Source organism: Heteronotia binoei, chromosome 8 (genome assembly GCF_032191835.1).
Source record: "Heteronotia binoei isolate CCM8104 ecotype False Entrance Well chromosome 8, APGP_CSIRO_Hbin_v1, whole genome shotgun sequence".
Taxonomy (NCBI): Eukaryota; Metazoa; Chordata; class Lepidosauria; order Squamata; family Gekkonidae; genus Heteronotia; species Heteronotia binoei.
Genome location: NC_083230.1, coordinates 101,759,996 through 101,775,103, shown reverse-complemented (window position 1 = coordinate 101,775,103; position 15,108 = coordinate 101,759,996). Strand labels below are relative to the sequence as shown.

At 46.4% G+C, this 15,108-nt stretch overlaps 1 protein-coding gene across 1 annotated transcript in view; it reads left to right on the top strand.

Moving 5' to 3' along the window:
* LOC132576528 (sodium- and chloride-dependent betaine transporter-like) overlaps positions 1-11,404 on the top strand; it is a 94,898-nt gene extending 83,494 nt beyond the window's left edge. Inside the window, exon 15 of the mRNA XM_060245747.1 lies at positions 9,327-11,404. Coding sequence (XP_060101730.1) covers positions 9,327-9,479 — 153 coding nt within the window. The 3' untranslated portion in view covers positions 9,480-11,404. The remainder of the gene's footprint in view (positions 1-9,326) is intronic.
* Positions 11,405-15,108: the final 3,704 nt, after the last annotated feature.

The following is a 15,108-nucleotide window of genomic DNA, read 5'->3' as shown; positions in this document are numbered from 1 at the left end:
ATAGGATAAATATTCCAAAATAAAACAGTTACGATGCAAATAAAAGTCCCAATTAAAATTATATGAAATCCAGTATAGCCCAGAGCAACCTTGCATAATAGTTAAAGCCATTAAGAGAAAATACCAATGTTAATAAAAATTAATGAAGAACAGCCTGAGAACAAAAAGGCATTGTTTGCAAATAAGTGGACTGAATTCTACCTGAGGATATTCAGGCCTTCAGGGATGCAGGAACATTCAGCCCCCTTGGACTTTGTCCTTCAACCCAAATATAATTTACTGGTGTCTCATATCAAGGGGGGGCGGGAATGTATTCTTCTATTTCTCAAGTCTCTTGGAAAAATTTAAAATAAAACTTATAGACCCTTAAAACCAGAAGCAGACCACAATCTTCTTCCTGTGACAAACAAGGTCCAAGACCAAGAAAGGAGCTGCTTTAGCGTGTGTTGGATAATATGTTTCCAATGCGCTTTAGCAATCATTTGCAACTGGATTTTCCTGTGTGTAACAACCAATGTTCCTTCTAAGCTGCAGAGTCTTGTGAGCAAAAATTCTACTTTGTGAGCTACTGGCATTAAAGTTGTGAGCTACTGGTATTAAAGTTGTGAGCTACCGCATAAATTAGTGTTCTGGTGTCATCCTTCCTAAACTAAGACAAAAATTTGTGAGCTAAAATCTGTGAGCTAGCTCATGCTAACTCAGCTTAGAGGGAACACTGGTAACAACATGTGCCAAAGCAGCCTTTCACAGGATGATATTTTAGGAGGTAAGAAGGAGGTCATTGCGGAGAATGTTTCCTGTGTATATGAGACCAATCCTAAGCAGATCTAAAAAGGAAAAGGTAGTCCCTTGTGCAAGCACCAGTAGTTTCTGACTCTGGGGTGATATCGCATCATGACATTTTCATGGCAGATTTTTTTAATGGGGTGGTTTGTCACTGCCTTCCCCAGTCATCTACACTTTCCCCCCAGCAAGCTGGGTACTCATTGGATGGAAGGCTGAGTCAACTTTGAGCCGGCTACCTGAACCCAGCTTCTGCTGGGATCAAACTCAAGTTGTGAGCAGAGAGTTTGACTGCAGTACTGCAGCTTTATTTATTTAATTTATATCCCGCCCTCCCCGTCGAGGCAGGCTCAGGGTGGCTCACAAATTTGAGGTCACGCAGTTACATTGTGTGACCAAATAAAATAAAATAACAATAAAAACATAAAACATAAAAAACAATTTCTAAAAACATCTACTTATACTGGTATCAAGGTTTCACAGCTATCTGAATGGTGGTTAGCCATGGTTTACCACTCTGCGCCATGCTGCTCAGATGTAAATGCCATGTTATTCGGTGAGGCTTACTCTCAGGAAAGTGATTTTTTAAAAAAGGATTGCTATTTATGGCATTTCATCGGGTAGTCAAAATCCTGACGGCCAGTGTGATATAGGAACTTGCTGAGGTAGAACCAGGGAAACCAGGTCTCGCTCAGACGCAAAAGTTATTGTGTGTGTGACCTTGGGCCAACCATTCTCAGTTAGCCTAATTTATTCCAGTGGACTGGGAAATTCCTGTAGATTTGAGGGTGGAGCCTGTGAAGGACTCATACCTCAGTGACATATAACTCCATAGAATCCACCCTCCTAAGCAGCCATTTTCTTTAGAGGAACTATCTCTGTAGTATGGAGATCAGCTGTAAATCTGGGAGATGTTCAGGCCCAACCTGGAGGCTGGCAGCCCTACTTCTCTCACAGAGTTGTTGTGAAGACACAGCAGAGATGAGAATTGTGAAAACTACCCTGAGTCTACTCTGTGGGAACTCACAACTAACCTGGCCATGGGGTAGGGCTGTCAATTCCCAGGCGGGGACAGAGGATCCCCCGGTTTGGAGGCCCTCACCCCACTTCAGGGCCATCAGAAAGGGGGGTAGAGGGAAATGTCTGCTGGGTACTCCATTATTTCCTATGGAGACCCATTCCCATAGGGTAAGGGAAAATTTATCTGCGGGTATTTGGGGCTCTGGGGAGGCTGTTTTTTGAGATAGAGGCACCAAATTTCCAGCATAGCATCTGGTGCCTCTCCGCAAGAAAACCTTCCAAGATTCAAAAAGTTTGGACTAGTAGGGGGTCCAACTCTATGAGCCTCAAAAGAAGGTACCCCTATCCTTCATTATTCCAAATGGAGCGAAGGCATTTAAAAGGAGGGTGGTCCCTTTAAATGTGATGGCCAGAACTCCCTTTGGAGTTCAACTGTGCTTGTCACACCATTGCTACTGACTCCACCTTCGAAGTCTCCTGGCTCCACCCCCAAAGTCCCCAGATATTTATTGAGCTGGAGTTGGCAACCCTACCATGGGGTTCCATGACCCATCTGAGAATCTTGACCCACTGAGGGTCACAAAGCACAAAGTAAAAGAAGTTCATCATTAGGAAGTCATAGATTTTGAAAAACCCTGGCAGAAGGAAAATAAACAATCTCTCACCATAGGTGGACCATTCTGCTGAAGGATTTATTGGTCAAATGCAACATAAAATATGCACCATTTTAGAGTTCTCGGAAGAGACTTCTTCAGTAACCTTGCCCAGCCTAACTTTGCATACATCTTATCAAAATTTACACTCCACAGTAAGAGAGTGGACACATTCTATTTAATATCATATTTAAAAGAAGCTGGAATTTCAGGTTCTGATTTTTTTCCTGCAATAATTGCTTTGTAAATGGTCCACGAGTGAATTGCTCCCTGAAATTTTTTGATGGACAACCTTGAATAAAGAACAGATTAAGACACATTATGTCTTCGTAGCAGGCAGCCCACAAGGACAGAGAGCTACAGAATAAGTCAGAATGAAGAGCTAAAAATGATTTGCCCTGCTCACCATGCGTAAATGACAAGATATGGGGGGAGGCAGTAGTTAACCAAATACCTAGTTTCCACAGGAGGCCAGTAACCAAGAATCCCTGCAACTAAAGGCACAGAATTACATGTCTCAATACATCCCCTTAGAGAAGGGGCAATGGGTCAGTGGCAGAGCCTATGCAGAAGGTCCCTGGTTCAATCTCTGGCATCTCCAGTTAAAGGATCTGGCAGTAGGTGATGTGAAGGTCCTCTGTAGGAGACCTTGGAGAGCTGCTGCCAGTCTGAATAGACAAGACTGACTTTGATGGACAAAAATGCTGATTCCGTACCAGGCAGCTTCATGTGTGAACAAAATCTATGGCAGGATTGTTTATAGCGCACTATTGGAGAGCCAGTTTGGTGTAGTGGTTAAGTTCGTGGACTCTTATTGGGGAGAACAGGGTTTGATTCCCCACTCCTCCACTTGCAGCTACTGGAATGACCTTGGCTTAGCCATAGCTCTTGCAGAGCTGTCCTTGAAAGTGTTTGATTCCCCACTCCTCCACTTGCAGCTACTGAAATGACCTTGGCTTAGCCATAGCTTTTGCAGAGCTACCTCAAAGTGTGTCTGTTGTGGGGGAAGGTAAAGGAGAGTGTAAGCTACTCTGAGATTCAGAGTGAAGGGTGGGGTATGAATCCAATATCTTCTCTTTCTCCTCCTCCTCCTTATTCTTCAGAACCCCATGTCAAATATAATCTCTACTTTTGCACCTCAAGCTATCTTTTTAATAGCAAGTCGCTACCAGTGTTCCCTCTAAGCTGAGTTAGTGTGAGCTGGCTAACAGGGTTTTTTTAGCCTCCATCTCACACATCTTTGTCTCAGCTCAGGAAGGATGGCCCCAGAGCAAACTAATTTATGCAGTAGGTCACAACTGTAATGCTAGTAGTTCACGAAGTAGAATTGTTGCTCACAAGACTCCACCGCTTAGAGGGAATATTGGTCACTATTGCCCCCCCCTTTTGATAGCAATACATCTGAAAATGTGTAGAGACGTTTGAAATGGTGTATGTTGTTAACCTGAAAAGAATTTCCACTGGCAGAACTAAAAAAAGGAAGGCAGATAAATCAATATCTCAGTGTTCACTGGTAAGGAGAGACACAGTTGGGTAAGACAGTTATCTTACCCAAGATAAGATACTGAAGGGGGAGGAGGCCTGTCTGGTGATCTGGAAAACTGTTTCCAAGTTTGTCTGCAAGAGAAAACAACATCCTAATCGCATATTCTCCAGACACTGCTTTCCATGCCTGATGGCAGATTCTCTGATTCCACTACAAATTGATGGGTGTGGGAGATGTACATCATTCTTCCCAATAAGTAAAATTTACAGTTGAGTGTCTGTCATAGGAGATAGATTCAGCCATGTTGGTCTGATGCAGCAGAACAAAAGTTGAGTCCGGTGACACCTTTAAGGCCAACCAAGCCTATACCTTGGGGGAAACTTTGTTGTTCTTAAAGGTGCCACTGGACTCAAATTTTCTTCTGTTATAGGAGAGACCCTTGTGTGGGAGGTGAAGGCAGTCCTCTATGAGGCATGGAATATTGAATGGGTTCGGGGAGGGGGGAGGGGTTGGTTGGCTGGCCAGAGGGGAAGATGGGCAAATTGGCTTGCCCATGCCTCCTAAGAGCATATCGAATTTTGGAGGCAGATTTTTCCAGACTGTTCATCCTTCTTGAAATAACTTTTGAGGCTCCCAACTTGCAGTGCATAATTGCAATGGTGGTGGAAAGTGCCATCAAGGTGCAGGTGATTTATGGTGACCCCATAAGGTGACCCCCATAAGAGCCAGTTTGGTGTAGTGGTTAAGTGCACAGCCTCTTATCAGGGAGAACCAGATTTGATGCCCCACTCATCCACTTGCAGCTGCTGGAATAGCCTTGGGTCACCCATAGCTTTCATGGGAGTTGTCCTTGAAAGGGCAGCTTCTTTGAGAGTTCTCTCAGCCCCACATCACAGAGGCCGTTTTCCCACTTACCTTACCCCGGAGCGACGTCCCTCTTCACCGCGCTGCATCTGCGCGGATTTAGCACAAACTGCCGCGCAGCACCAGGAAGAGCCGCGTAGTCCCGGGGCTTTTGCGTTGCAAATGTAAACTGCTTTTTGGCGGTTTGTGCGAAATCCACGCAGACGCAGTGCGGTGAAGAGGGACGTCGCTCCGGGGTAAGGTAAGTGGGAAAACGGCCAGAATGTCTGTTGTGTGTGTGTGTGGGTGAGGGAAGGTGAAGGAGATTGTAAGCTGCTCTGAGACTCTGAGATTCAGAGTGAAGGGTGGGATATAAATACTATATCTTCTTCTTCTTCTTTCCAAGGCAAGAGATATTCAGGGGTGGTTTGCCATTGCCTTCCTCTGCACTACAACCCTGGTAATCCTTGAAGATCTCCCTTCCAAGCAGAGCCAGTTTGGTGTAGTGGTTAAATGTGCAGACTATTATCTGGGAGAACCGGGTTTGATTCCCCACTCCTCCACTTGCACCTGCTAGCATGGCCTTGGGTCAGCCATAGCTCTGGCAGAGGTTGTCCTTGAAAGGGAAGCTGCTGTGAGAGCCCTCTCCAACCCCACCTACCTCACAGGGTGTCTGCTGTGGGGGAGGAAGGTAAAGGAGATTGTGAGCCGCTCTGAGACTCTGCAATTTGGAGTGGAGGGCGGGATATAAATCCAATATCTTCTTCTTCTTCTAACCAGGGATGTCCCTGCTTAGCTTCCAGGATCTGATAAGATCAGGCTATCCTGGGCTATCCAGGTCAGGGCACTAACTTCTGTACAGACATATTATTACATCCAGTTTTTTATCTTTAGTTCTATAGCAGGGGTGGCCAATGGTAGCTCTCCAGATGTTTTTTGCCTACAACTCCCATCAGCCCCAGCCAGCATGGCCAATGGCTGGGGCTGATGGGAGTTGTAGGCGCACAAAAAACATCTGGAGAGCTACCGTTGGCCACCCCTGCTCTATAGGAAAGCAATGAGAAAAATTCTTGGAATAAAACACTCCATGGAGGTAATAATATGGAGGTGTTTTCTAGCATCTGAAGTAGACCTGTAGGATTGAAAGATTATGCTTGGGTTAATCTCATCCCTCTCTAGAATTATTGGATTTGGCCGCTTTGGTTAGAGGAACTAAGGATAGGCTCTGAGGATTCTGGGACTAGGAGTGGTGATGTCATTAACTGGAGCGCCTTCTGGCCCTGCCTGTAACAAGTTGGATGCTCATGAGAAAGGCAAGCATAAAACTATTTTAAATAAGTAAATGAAAGTATCATCAGTCTCGCCCCAAAGTTTGCTGGGACTGTGAAAGTATCATCAGTCTCGCCCCATGTGCTTGGACTGTGAAACAGTTGCAGGGGGTGGCCAGGTCCACGTGCAGGATTGCTGTCTCTCAAAGGAGCAGAAGACTATGCTGGGAGTCCCCCTTTTCAGGTGAAGCCCTCTCTGTTGCCAGGATAATCCTCCTTCCTCTTTTCTTTTGTCAACCCACCGGCATGTTGTAGGTAAATATTGCATTGCATTTGGGGCATGGGCCAAAAAAGGTTGCCTCCCCCATTGGGTAAACATTGCTATAATGGAGGGTAAGGAGAAATTCATATGGTGTGCCAGATGGGGTTGGGTGGATTAAGTTGCAACAGGCTTTTGTGCTGGTCACCTGATTCATTGTGCCGCTGAACTGCAGTCGATCTGCATCTACCACACAACAACCAACTTGCTTTTAGTAGCTTTGCAAGTGGGGCCGTGGTCAAGATGAAACATGTGGGCAGCATCAAAGGGGCTGTCTTCATTGTCATTTCAGCCCATTATTCAAAGGCAAACAGAAATTTGCCAACAAATTTTTCAGAGACTGTCTTTTCCGCAGTGAATCCTGTTCCACCTCCTCACTCTTGGCCTCAAGACACACCTGCAGGAGTGAGTTATGTCCCATTTTGGGGTTGTGAGCCACAGTTTGAGAACTACTGCTGTACACCGACTGAAGTCAGTAAGCTTAGGCAGGTATCACTGTGCTTACACCTGTAATACTGCCCAGATCTGGAGGGCCCAGGCTAGCCTGATCTCATCAGATCTCCAAAGCTAAGCAGGGTTGGCCCTGGTTAGTCCTTGGGTGGAAGACCACCAATGAAGTCCAGGGTCGCTACGCAGAGGAAGGCAATAGCAAACCACCTCTTGCCTTGAAAACCTCATGGGGGCTCCATAGTTGGCTGTGAGTTGGTGGCACTTCCCAACACCAACTCTGCTTAAGGTTGTACTATGAATGTGCTTCATCTTATATATCTGGGGTGGTCATACTGCGCCTCAAGAGTGTGTGGCTCTCCAAGCCCTCACCACCCCATTAGCCATCTTGAAGAAAGCATTTCTAAATCACTTATCCAAGCCAAGCCAGCTGGTGGCTTGCTCCCTTCCCTTGTTTATTTTCCTTCCTTCCTTCCTTCCTTCCTTCCTTCCTTCCTTCCTTCCTTCCTTCCTTCCTTCCTTCCTTCCTTCCTTCCTTCCTTCCTTCCTTCCTTCCTTCCTTCCTTCCTTCCTTCCTTCCTTCCAACATGTGACATTTATTCTATGTGGCTCTTGTGTTAAGCAAGTTTGGGCCCCCCTGTTATATATGAAGCAGTTGAGAATGATGAGGGATATATGTTATGGTAAGTGTCAGACACTTGTGGATAGTAACCTTTTTAGCAGCGAGTCTTAGGACTGCACAAAGTTCAGCAGAAACTGTGAGCAATCAGTCTTCTTTTTGATTTCTGTATCATTATTCAGTCCTTTATTGTGATGATTATGATATTTGGAGATTTACTAAAGATACTTGATTAGGCACCTGTTATTTCCTTTTGGATTTGTTAAAAACTTTCTAGTAAATGTCATCATTGACCACATTTCTGACATTTAGATTTGAGTCCAATGATGCCTTAGAGATCAGCAAGAGCTTCAAGGTATACATTTTTCGAGACTCAAAGTTCCCTTCATCAGACGTTGGTAGGAATGGAGATCTCTGGCTGGGTACAGGCAGGCAGGCAGGGGTGGCAGCGTCCCATACCATTCCAGAAGTGAGCCGGCACACAAAGAAGTGCCTTGGGGCAGTCAGACACCATGTGGCCTGTCGCTGGAACAGGGATGGGCCGTGGGTGCTCTGGAGGAGCGTTCACAGCAAGCACTCATGCACCCAGGGCTTTTTTTGTAGCAGGAACTCCTTTGCATATTAGGCCACATACCCCTGATGTAGCCAATCCTCCAAGAGTTTACAGGGCTCTTCTTCCAAGGCCTACTGTAAGCTCCAGGAGGATTGGCTACATCAGGGGTGTGTGGCCTAGTATGTGGTAGCTTTTTAAGTCTCTCTACAGATGGCAAGGGGCAAGGTGAGAACAGGAGTGGGCTGCTAGCCAGATGTATGTGTGTGACTTGTGTTTTTCAAGCTGCACAAAGGCCATCCTTATGTTAGCTTAAACTGCCAGTCTAGACCCAGCCTCTGAGTCCTTATATCACAGTTAGAAGATGGAAGGGGTGTTGTAAAGGATGCTTGTAAAGGATGCAGAGGTACCCTGCATATTGTAATCTGCTTGATTAGAACAGACGGGAGATGCTTGGGGGCAGTAAATGAGCATCTGTAGTGAGATAAGAATCCTGTGTCCCTATTCAGACCTGGGAATTCCATTGCTCTGAATCCATGAATGAACTCAAATTCAGCAATCTCGCATTGTGATTATACCTTGACAATTTGTTTGAGGACCACCGTTCTTAGGTCCACACAGGGCCAGCGGGTGGGAGTAGGCCAAGTAGGTGGCCACCTAGGGCATCACTTGGCCTAGGGGTGCCACAAGGCATCCCCCCCCACGCACTGCTCTCGCTGCCTTCCTGACCTTCCTGAGGCTTCTCGAGGCACAGGAAGCCTTGGCAAAGTCAGGGGCGTGGCAGTGAGCACTCTCAGAGCCCGGCTCTGAGCGTGCCCACTGCCATCCCAACCTTGCCCAGGCAGGGAGCAGGGGTCTGTCTGGGGCAGCAGAACCCCCGGTGCCGGGCCTGGGTCCACAATGGAATAGGAAGCGACACATACTGAAATGACAGACATGGTCCATATAGAACTCTCCCCACAATATATTTGTTAGTTTATAAAGCGCCACAAGACCTTTTTGGTTGCTCTTCCAAATCATGCATTCCAACATCTGTCCATTCATCTATAAATATCGCTGGGCTTTTATGACACACTGCAATACATCAACCTAAAGTGAGCCCAGGGGCAGAAGAAGCATGACGTAAACCTGGCTGATAGATCACAATGGGGAACCATTTCCCTGCTGCTTCTTTTTCATGCCTATTCCAGCAAGCACCTCTTCGGAAGTGGAACAAATCGGTTCTTGCAATGCCTTTGCCCCCAGCAAATGACGTTGGATTGCTATTGGGTATTGGTTTGTTGAACGTTTTAATTAACAGAGACCCTCTCTGTTTGTTTGTTGTTGTTGTTTCTGCAGCGGTTATGCCAGCTCACTGCTCCAGCAGAGGACCTGCCTCAACCAAAGAAACACTTGGTTAATTTGTCGGGACAGTGGGAACACTCCAAGCCAGGATGCCAGATCCCAGCCAAGGAAGTGCTCATCACTACAGAGAAGGAAACCAATTTCTAAAGCTCCTAGGGAGTGACTTTATTTTCTGGAGAGGCTGATACTTATTTCTGGTGGCTTCCCTTTCCACATGGTATGAAGTCCTTTTCAAGCCTTCCCTACCTGAGACAGATTCACCCAAGATGCAGGCATAGCTGGCCTGGAATGGTTTTTCTTCTTATGACCCAGCAGATGATTATACAGAATGGGCAGCACCAACAGCATTTTTCAACCCAGTGAACAACCATTAGAAAGCTATGAAATTGGGCCAAGTGATAAATCACATGCGTTGTCTGCATTAAGGCCCAGGTTGAACCACTGAGGTCTTCAGTTAGAAGGATTTCAACAGACAAGTTAGGGAAAGACACCCCTGCCTTTTTTGGAAAGTAACAGCCAGTCACAGTGGATAATATTGGTCTTCAAGAATCCACAGCAGGGGCCAAACTGTGGCTCTTTCACACATATTGTATGGCTCTCAAAGTCCCCACTTTGGGCTCAATCTCAAGCATCTCCAGACCCTTTTGTAGTCTCTAGTGACCAAAACCAGCCAAAGTTGACAGTACTGAGCTAAGGGAGCCCTGTCAGCTAGCTTGGAAAAGGCATTTGTCTGTTTAAGCCAAGCCAGCCAGGAGCTTGGAGAATACATTTAAAGTTAAAGTTGCTTTCATTCCACCTCTCTATCCTTCCTTCCTCCCCTCCCCGCATTTGCCTGCTTGCCTTCCTTCCTTCTTTCAGCTTTCAAACATCTGACATGTATTCAGTGTGGCTCTTATATTAAGCAAGTTTGGCCACCTCTGAAACACAGTACGACTCAGTCAAATGAACCTTCATTCATGAGGTCAAAAAGTTCAGGGAGGGAGCATAATGCAAAGACAGAGCCCATACTTTGCAGTCAGAAGGTCTTGGGCTCAATCTCAAGCATCTCCAGACCCTTTTGTAGTCTCTAGTGACCAAAACCAGCCAAAGTTGACAGTACTGAGCTAAGGGAGCCAATGACACTTCCAAGGCAACTTCATATGGACTTTACATTTCAAGAGCACATGTTTTGTATACAGAAAGCAACAGGTTCAAACCAAAAGAGGATCTCTAGTGGCAGGGCTGGGAAAGACTCTGGAACAGCTCCTTCCAATGAGGTGACTATGGGTGTCGACACCTGCCTGGTGCTGGCTTGGTTCTTGGATATAAATTCCAAAAGGTTCTGAATGGAACAGGAAACAAACAAAAAACAGGGAGCATTGAGACCATCTCTGCCAGTTGGCTTACTGGTAAAGTACTATGCTTGCCCCAGGTAGGAATATTCTAGCCTCACAGAGGGGGGGGAGGAGGGAGGGAAGGGGCTTGGCCATAGACACAGAGTTCTTATCTCTCTGAAGACCCACCAAACAGCATCTCTTCTCCAAAGCAAAGAGCCAATCCAGCTTTCTTGTACCTCGTTGAAGCAGGTGGTGATTCAGAAGAGCCCCAAAGACACCACCTCTGCATCTACAGCAGCACCTGTTCAGAAACAGCTGCCTCTGCCATAAGAGGATACTCAGTTTGGAACTTGCCAAAATTTTCTTTGATCCTCCTGCATAGCAACCATTTTGTTATCACCAGGAGGTGGAGACAGGACCAATCATTTTGTGACAGTGCCTTAACATTTCAGGGTGAAGCATATGCTTTGCAGACAGAAAGTCACAGGTTCAGTGGGTTTTAAAAAGAGGATCTCAACTAGCAAGGCTAGTTTTGGGACCTCCAACTGAATACTCTGTCCAGGATCCTGGTTTTCTCTTTACTGTCCAAGCCAATGAATAATATAAACATTTTGTAACTGGGCAGATGTGATTGCTCTCTTTAGTAGCATTCTGTTGAATGCTGTGAGTTCGTTAGTGTCCTTGAAATTTCCCCTTCCATGACCAGTTGTTTTTTTAAAACTGTAACATTAAAATCTACATTTTCTTATCAACTGAGAACTGGTATCATTCTACCAAACTAATTTTATCTTTAAAATAATTCTTGGTGAGTTCTGTATTGAGAACAGAAGAGAGAGAAGCCATCCCGCCTTTTACTGAAAGAAACCAAGGTTTGAAGGCTGGTAATATTGTTGTGGTTGCTCTGCAACCCACACCATGGTCAGTGAGATCTCAAAGGGCATCCAGTTCTTAAATACACAGGTGCTGCTTTTATTATTTGGGGTGGGAGAACACCCTAATATATTTTATTTAGATTCCAGATTTTACTGCAAACCTGGGGCTTTCCTCGGCTTTGTAGACCTGCCTCTGTCCCCAAATCCTGAGATTAGAGCCAATATCCACAAATGGGGCGGTGTTGAGAATTCAATATATTGACGAAATAGAGAAAATATAGTGCATCACATTGTGGATCTTGCAATTAGAGAACACTGAACTACAGGCCGTGTAGTTACCCTTCAGGCACAATTCCATTTTACTGTATCCCCATTCCCTTAATACATACCCTCCGGAATAGTTCCATTTCACATATTTTATGAAAAAGCAGAAGTTTGGGAGCCCTTCTTACCTTATTAGGCAGGCCATTCCACCAGGTGGGTCTGAAATAAAGACAGCTTAGGTTATAAGACACTGTTGTTTTACCCATTTATGGAGTGGTATCTATCCCCAGCACCTTCAGGAGGCTCTGCTGAGGTGAGACGAGCTCCCACAGAGAGAGGCAGTCCCAAAGATAAGTGACTCCCAGGTCTCAGAGGGCTTTCTAGGCAATAATCAGCACCTGGAATTTAACTCTGGAATTAATCTGTTACCAATGGAGCAACCAGGGCTTTTTTGTAGAAGGGGCTCCTTTGCATATTAGGCCCCACACCCCTGGTGTAGCCAATCCTCCTGGAGCTTACAGTAGGCCCAGTACTAAGAGCCCTGCAAGCTCTCAGAGAATTGGCTACATCAGGGGTGTGTGGCCTAATATGCAAAGGAGTTCCTACAACAAAAAAAGTCCTGGGAGCAACCACAGCATAGATACAGCATGCATATTTCATAGCATTCTGCAACAGCTGGAGTTTCCAAGTTGTCTTCAGTGGCTAGGGTTGCCAAGTCCCCTCCGTTCTCTGTTGACATCACCGGAGGTGACATCACCGGAAGTGACATAATTGTGCTGGCACACGCATCCGCTCTGGGCGTTTCTGGTAAAACTCTATGATTTTCCTGGACGCTTTAGCCATTTGGGAGAGAAAAATGCTATGGTACCTATTGTACCATAGAGTTTTCCCTCCCAAATGGCTAGAGCATCCAGGAAAAACAAAGTTTTCCCAGCCGCCGTGCACCGTTGCTGGCGCAATGACATCACTTCATCGTGCCGACAACGTCAGGAGAGGTTCCCCCTGCCGGCCCAATGTGGGTCAGCGGGTTGGGAGCAGTATCATGTAGAGCACATTATCAATGTCTAGCCTTGTGGTTACTGCAGCAGGGATACACATGGCCAAATCAGCAAGCCAAGGTAGGAAGCCATCCTCTGGGCTAAGTAAAGATGGAAGAAAACATTTTTTGAGCCACAAAATTAGAATGGGGCGGGAGAGCTAGTAAACAAGGCTATGGTGCCTGCTGCAAGACTGGCTGATCTCTCAATGGAGCTTTTTCTTTTAAAAAAGAGTTCTGTGTTGTGCTTTCCCACTCTCCTGTGCAAGAGTGCACAGGTAAAACACAAGAACATTGAAGGTCAGGGGTCAAGAACCAGCTACTTGGTTGGCATCAAGGCAAATGATTACCTTCAATCAGCATTTCTAGATATTAGGTGAGTACAGAGATGAGGACTCTCCCTACTATGTGGAATACTCAGGCAATTCTCCAAACCACAGCTCTTATTAGCAGTAATTCCCCCTCCCATGAAATCTTTTCCTTACATATGAACATACAAATCTACGTGGAATAAGCTGACTCTTGATCTTTCTTAATCTCTCTCTCTCTCTCTCTCTCTCGGCTTGGCTTCGCGAACGAAGATTTAAGAAGGGTGCAATAGTCCACGTTTGCTGCAGGCTCGCTGGTGGCTGACAAGACCAATGTGGGACAGGCAGGTCCGGCCACAGCGGCTGCAGGGAAAAGTCTGATTTAGGGTTGGTCCTGTAGCAGTGCGATTCTTTATTTTTTGACCGCAAGTAAGGATGCCCGTTGACCGCGGCTAGCCAACTGGGGTGGGGGAGACTAGCTTTGTTTAGGCCACCTTTTCTAGGCCCCTCTCCGTGTGGAGCAAGCAGTGCTGTCCCTAGATAAGGCTGCTTGGTCGTTCAGGGTGCTGCCGAAAGATGCTTTCATCTCCGGGTTAGCATCAGGCGACCAATATCCTGAACCGCCTACATGCAGGATCGGGACTGCGGCTTCCAGTGGCACCTTCCACCTGCCGTTTCGCCCCTTGCCTATCGCTGCAGGACTTGATGCGTTGTGGGTTGTGTGTGTGGATATGCCCTTCAGGCCTGCGCAGAGGAATTTTTTAGGTGAAGCGCAGTGTGCGCGGTACTGGCTCCACCCTTTCACCTGGGGGTCATCTGCCATGGCCCAGTAAGCCGGGACGCCGGCAGTGAGTCCTCCAGGTGGTAGGTGTTACATTAACGAGCTCTATCTGCCCGGGTTTGATGTTAGAGTTTTCCTTCTCTTAGGCTGACGAAGTTGGTGGGCCCAGCCTGCCCATCCGGTTATACCGCCAGACAATTCGGTCGCACCATGACGTAGCAAACTCTGTGAAAACGGGGGGGACCAGCGAGAAGGTGTTGCTACGGATGCAGTAATGCAGGAGAGGCCATTGCAGTGACCATCTGCCAGGCATAGCCAGACAGTGACCACGCGGCGTTCACTACACCGGGAGAGGAGAGGCTATGTATTGCGCATGCACTTTCCCTGGGGGGGTAGGATTCCCAGAGGGAGCCCACCCCCCCCCACCCCCTGATCTTTCTTAATACTGTAGTTCAAATGGCACTAGCTGTCCGACGGTCTCAGGCAAAGACTTTTCCAGGTCCTCCTAAATGAGATCTTTTCAAGGGGGATACTGGAAATTAAACCTGGATCCTTCTGTGTGCAAAACATATGCTCTAACTGCTGGCTGCTCTACTGCACTTCTCCTTATTAGAGATAAATTGGCAGCAAGGTAAGATTGTAAAAAGAAAAAAAAAAAAAGACTGTGGCAAAAAGGCATCGGTTCTCTTTTTCTTTCCTTGAGCCTTTGCCCTCCCATCAAGTTCTTGGCAAAACATTCCAAATTCTTTTAAAAAACAAACCCTCACACCCTGAAGTGTTGGAAGTGGGATAAATTATGCAAAAGAAACAAACGCAGCCAGATTTGCATAATGCAGTCTAATTGCAGGATATACGTGCTCCTTTAGCCAGGACCGGATCTACATGTTTTTGAGGGTTGGGCAAAATTAAAAAATGATGCCCCCTTTTGGGCCATTTTGTCTTATGGTCCCATAGAAGACAATGGACTCCATGTCCAATTTGGCACCCCACCCCCCTGTCAGTGCCTGCCTGGGGCAAGCACCCCCCTCTGCCACCCTCCCTAGATCCGGCCCTGCCTTTAGCACAGAATCTGGTAGCAGTTTTTAAAAGTTTCTTTTTGTGTGTATAGATATGTTGCAGATGAGGGTTTTTTTTTAAAATAGCAAGTTACAACTGCTATTCGGACTCCAGAATCAGAACTGAGCACTCAACCCCTCTCA